Source organism: Solanum dulcamara, chromosome 4 (assembly GCF_947179165.1).
Source record: "Solanum dulcamara chromosome 4, daSolDulc1.2, whole genome shotgun sequence".
Taxonomy (NCBI): Eukaryota; Viridiplantae; Streptophyta; class Magnoliopsida; order Solanales; family Solanaceae; genus Solanum; species Solanum dulcamara.
In genome coordinates, this window is record NC_077240.1 from 17,513,869 (window position 1) to 17,519,990 (window position 6,122).

Sequence of the window (6,122 nt, forward strand, 5' to 3'; positions counted from 1 at the left end):
GCACTTAATACATACTCAAAATTTGAAATCGAGACCTTTAATTAAAGAATGAGCAACCTAATCCATTATTAGCATCTCTAAGAATACTAATCGGCATGTAAGAAAAATGACAGTGACCTAAACGTTCCCCAAAAGACACCTTATTTTGCTCCCATTCTGTTAATTAGGCAAACCTGATTTTACAACCTTTAGGAACAGACTAATGACCATGCTTTCTTTCTACAAATGATAAAAATGTTAATACTGTTTTTGGTCCCTCAATTATTCATACAAATTTCAGGCCTTATAATATCTGATTATTAAGCATATTAACTTTTAACTAGTTGGACGGCATTTTTGTAAACGTTCGACTACTTAATTAATCGGGTGCAATGTTGAGTTTGTATTGTTATTTCATATCTTGAAATAATATTATGATATATCACAATTTTTTTCACATTAATTGACCAAAAATACATGTTTTTACTAACTGAAAAGTATACCATATATCACAATGTCCTACTCATGACTACCAAACCATGAAATGTTTATTTCCATTAAGTCATGTTTAAACCAAACTACATTAATTTATCAAAGAAATTTATAAAAGGGAGGTAAACTTTTTTACTATTTAAGAATATGATTAATCGATAAAAGTTTATATAAAAACACTTGTCATATATTTCTTGGATTAGAGTAAATACTAGAATTTGCAAGTTTGTCCGCCAAACCATTATGACCTTTCTCCCACCACTCCAGCAAATAAATATTCTAAAAAAAAATTAATAATGCAGGAGCAATTTTAATATTAGTACTCAAAATAAGGTACAAATAACAAATAATCACAAGTACATTCATTAAAATCTTAAGTTACTTCTTGCAAAATAAAATATCCTTATAATCCATTAATGAAACTCTTTTGGTAACTTGTATACCTAATAGAAAACTTAAACTTTATTTAATTATTAAAAGATGTTATATAAAACTAGAAATAATTATTTATGAAAAAAGAAATATCGAAAGCACATAATTAAAAAGGTTTTTGTCCAACAAAGAAAAGGAACCCTGGTCCATTTTTAATTGTGTTCTCATGAATGTGACACAACAAAACTTCTCTACACATAAAACTAAAGTATCCTTTGAAGTTTCTCTCACTAGAACCTGCATGAACCAGATACTTTGGGTCATGCCAAACCAAACAAGCAATATTCTTTCAGTAAAACAATGGTGTTTTTGCCAACTTTCTCTCTCTCCTCTTTCACATAATATTCCCCTTAGGGAAAAAGGGTATTTCAATCAAATTGTTAAATAAGACACTAAATTAGAGTGTAAGTTCTACTCATATAAACTAAGTTAAAATTTTAACCTTGTGAATTAACCATTCTTGAATAATGATATCAAGTGTCATAATTTAAACTAAAACTATTGCATTTAACCCCAGTCCTGCCAGACTATTTGTTAATGAAATTGATAACATCGAATATAAGATAAATTATCCGCTATAACAAGTTAAATAACATTGATGGTTGTAAAAAGTGTGAAAATTGTGTTCAAGGATAATATAGTCAAAGTAACAAATTTGAGCCCTATTGGGTCAAATGTGAACCATTGAGTATTCAGAAAAAGTATTTCAGATCTGTAAGGTTCTAACTATTGAATATCAGACGAGTGTTGGAAAGTCAGACAGTGACACAGGGAACAACAACAAATGTATTTATAAGAGTGAGACACAGAAGAGGAAGGGAAAAAAGAATTAGCTGCTGGTTCTCCTAGAGCACACAGGTGGGATTTAATTTAAAGTATAAATTTTCAAATAATTTAAAGAAAATACAATTAGAAGGAAAAATAAAATAGTAATTGAAGAAAAGAAAAAGAAAGATACAAAAGCGGTTGTTTAACAAGTCGAGTAGTTGAACACCTCTGCCATTAACCAGTAAGTTGAGAATTTAAATAACGAGACAAGTGAAAATACTATTAATGGTCGGAGTTGTCTTGAATTCAACAGGTGGAACACTATTTAGGCCATTAGCAGCAATTCAAACAGACACCATTAACTACAGTAGCTGCTGTTTTTAAATTTTTTAAAGTCCACATTGTTGGTAAGCTAAACAAAAAATATGTGATAATATTTAACTAAAGTGAAGAAAGTGATCTTGATTGTCTCCTCTATCAGTAAAATCAGCTGTTACATTCAACATTAACAGAACAATCTCAACAGTAAATATGAATTACAGTCAAAACTATTGAATGAGTAAAAGCTAACCCAACTTCCCCAAGAAAATTTTAACTTAGATCCATAATCCCCTGATCCCTTTTCCTAAAGCCTCTAAAAATTAAGAAGAAAAAAAAAAGACCAAAACTTTACCTCTGATTCTTGATGGGGTTGACAAATTCAGCATCAGAAACTGCAGAAACTTCAACTTGGCTAATAATTTCATCATCATCTTCCATTGGAGGAGGAAAATTAAGATCTATTAAACTTGTTCCACCAGTTCTTGAAAGTTCTAATTTTGTAGACGAAACATCAGTAGCAGGAGGAGGAGGAGGAGGAAGAACATTAACACTTGTTGTAACCGCAGCACCAATAGTATGTGATCTCTTGTGTCCACCTAAAGCTTGCCCTGATGAAAAAACTCTGCAACAAACAGGACATTCATGTATTTTCTCTTCAACTACTACATTATTATTCCTTCCACTTTCCACAACTTCATTTGATACTTTAATCTTCTTGTGACTTGCTCTGTGTCCTCCTAATGCTTGATAAGACCGGAAAACTTTGTTACATGTTTCACATCTATACTTACCTCTTCCTCTAGTCTTTGTAGTTACTTTAACTTGTACTCCTTCTGCAGAATCCTCGGAATTTTCCTCTTTAAATTCTTCGTCTTCTTCATCATCATCATCATCAGAGTAGCAATCAGCTTGTTCTTTTTTAATCCATTTATCTCTAGATAACATCATCAAGCAATGTGCTACATCTTCTTCTGGTGAATTCTCTGAAATTGAACTCACCGGCTCTGTTTCAACCACTGATGAGTAATACTCTGTTATCTTCACAAAATTGGGTTTTCTTGATTTCCTTACCCTTTTGGATCTTTTGAAACGAGTTGGGTTTTTCGATGACTCGGTCTCGCTCTCCTTATCTGGAAGAACAACAACCGATTCATCACCATCACCATCATCCGCAACAACAGCATCATCTAAATTCAAGATTTTGCCTTCTTCTTCAGAGTACCACGAAGATGATGGAATTGACTCTGTTTCATCATTAATCTTTTTTTCTTCTATATGTAAATTCATCATATGAGATCTCATATGCCCACCTAAAGCTCTTCCATTAGCAAACTTTCTTGAACACAGCTTACATGTCTTGTGTTTCTCCATATATTTTTTTTCCTTCCTCCACTGTGTGTTTTTTTTTGGAGAGAGTGGAAGGAAGCTATAAAAAGGAGTAGGTAACAAGCATTCCTCCACCAACAGATATATACAAATGGAAATAGTTTTAAAGACACTCTAAAACAAATCTTATTTTTGATATTTGTTTAAATGGGATTAATTAGGAGTAAATTAATTTTACTTAAAACGGCAAAAGGTAATTAATAGAGAGGAAAAAGGAGAAAAGTTTAATTAAAGCGTATGCATGAAGGCAAAAGAGAGTGAATGGGAAGGACATGTAACATGCGACTTTTGCATTTATTTCCATCCCATCTCTACATTTCCTAAACTACCCCTTAAACTTTTTTTTTTCCTTATTTGATGTGTGTTTTCCCAAAATATAAATTTTCAACAATAAGGAGTTTCCTTTGGTTAGTGGATATTCCGGATTAAATTTGAGATTAAAAATTTATATATTGTTTGGTTGAAAATATAAATTTATTCATTAATTCTGAATATCATGTGAAATGAATTAATTCAAAAATTATAATTTCTAAATAACTTAATTTGCGAACTAAATAATTTCTTATTTTATTAACAGAGTAGTAATACATAAGTTTATAGTCCAAAAATGTTTCACTTTATGTGACAATGTTTAGAGTCAAAATTGACTAATTCTATGTGGTGAATTTGACCATGTCATCTTCAAGTTTTTTCTAAAAATAAATTTTTGCATATTTAGAAATTATATAAAAGGTAATTTTAAGTCATAATATTTAATAATTTGAAAATATTAGAGAAATTTTGAAAAATATATGGTCAAAGAAAAATTTATTTGACTCTTCAAAAAGTAAATAATAAAGTGAAATAGGTAAGAGAGTAAATAATAAATACTAATAAACTGTCATCGTAAATTAGTTAATCAAATTCTAAAAATTTATCTTATTTTAAGATATTTCTATCAAACTTATATGAAGTGTTACATATTTCTATACACTAACTTAATTTATAATGTAAAAAATTATATGAATTGTCAATATACAAAACTTAAAACTCATCGCAATAGGAAGGTCAATTACCTGTTAAAAGTTACATCAAAAGTGTAATTTTTTTTGCTGTTAGTTTATAAAACTTAAATTCATGTGCTTTTCATATTAGTGGACAAGATAGGGCAAAATGGGAACAAGATATATAGGAGGTTCCTAGAATAAACTAGTTTAACCTTTACTTAAATCAGTCAATAAAACTGTTGAGTTGTTGTAACGATGGATCAATAATAAAATAATAAATATGTGGACCAAAAGGCCCTTTCTATTTTTTGTTTTTGTATAATATAAAAAGAGCTTTACGGATTAATCTAGCAAGCTAAAGCAAAATAAAAATTGACAGACCAATAAGAATTATTTAATACAACGGAAATTATTCTATTCTATAATTAATTTTAAGACATATTTCTTACCCTCCATTTTCTTAAAGAATAATTACGCCACATGGTCATTCGACAAAAATAATTAAAAAAAAATGATCATTCGTTGTATAGGCATGTATAGTCAATGTATTTTTCATGTATAGTCAAGCTATATTCAGTTTTTGAGTGTATCATAATGTATATTCAGTGTATAGCTCATGTATAAATAATATAAATAAAACATGACTATATTTGTTGTAAACTAATTAGTTTATTGTATATATTTGAAGCTGTCCCTTTTCTTAAATCTACATATTATGTAGTTATTTTTTTTACGAAAAAAATAGATATTTGAAGGGACGAGATAATTGGAAATAAATAAATAAATTCCAATATAAGGGCTAGGAGAAATGGAAGATTTTGGGATGGTACTGGCTAGACATATTAAAAGTGTGCAAGCTTAATTAAATCAACTTGTAAATTTTCATTCTTTTTTTAATTTTATTTTTATTAGTTGGAAGGAAAATAATTAATGTTGTGATTAATAAAGAGTTGCTATTTGAGGAAAAAATAATTAAACCCTTTAATTAAGGATCTTGAGTTGAATTGTCTTAATGGGGAAATGAATGGTGAGGAACTAACTTGTTGTCCCCCTTTTTTCCATTAAGAAATGGAGTTTTTAAGGGAAGTAAGTGCCGTTTTATTAGGGCAAAAAATAACGGACCCACTTCAACATGCTTAATTTTCAATTAGTTATCGTAAATGTAATTATGTTTTCTTAATTTGACTATAGCATAAAAATAAAAATAAAATAAAATCTGCATATATTCTATTACTTTTAGACCCAACATATGATATTACAGTAGAGTTGTTGTTGTTGTTTGGTACTCATCGAAAGAGAATTTTAACAAAAAGAGGCAATAAATCGCATAAATGTTTTGTCGGGGGGTAAAGTTATCACCACATAAACCTAGTGGGTCTTTATGTCAAAAGGATAATTCCAAAAGTTCCCCTGGGGTTTATGCTTGTTGCACTTGTGTATCTTAATAGCTTCAAAGCCTTCAAATACTACAATTGAATCACTCATCCAATCTCTCATTTTTATTTCTTTTAAGCATTTAGTAGGCATTTGAAATTATGATTTCAATCAACATTTGAATTTGTGATTTGAGATCATAATTTTATATTTCAAATTCTTCAGAAAGTATGATTTGAGATTTTAAATTTTGATTTTAATTTTTTTTAAAATATAAAACTTGACTCATAAGGTTATATTTTATATAAAAAAAGACCCACAATTTTAAATTTTGTAACAAAAAAAAAGACTTATATTTGGCGTAAAGAGATTATCCGTACCCAT

At 29.1% G+C, this 6,122-nt stretch overlaps 1 protein-coding gene across 1 annotated transcript; it reads right to left on the reverse strand.

The window, feature by feature from the left end:
* Nucleotides 1–2,144: 2,144 nt before the first annotated feature.
* On the reverse strand, nt 2,145–3,477 carry LOC129884778 (zinc finger protein ZAT9-like). The gene has a single exon (XM_055959061.1). The coding sequence runs from the start codon at nt 3,361–3,363 to the stop codon at nt 2,341–2,343; it is 1,023 nt and encodes a 340-aa protein (XP_055815036.1). The 5' UTR covers nt 3,364–3,477; the 3' UTR covers nt 2,145–2,340.
* Between the last annotated feature and the right edge of the window lie 2,645 nt (nt 3,478–6,122).

Coding starts and splice junctions, on each gene's coding strand:
- LOC129884778 (XM_055959061.1), bottom strand. CDS start 3,363: ATGGAGAAACACAAGACATGTAAGCTGTGTTCAAGAAAGTTTGCTAAT.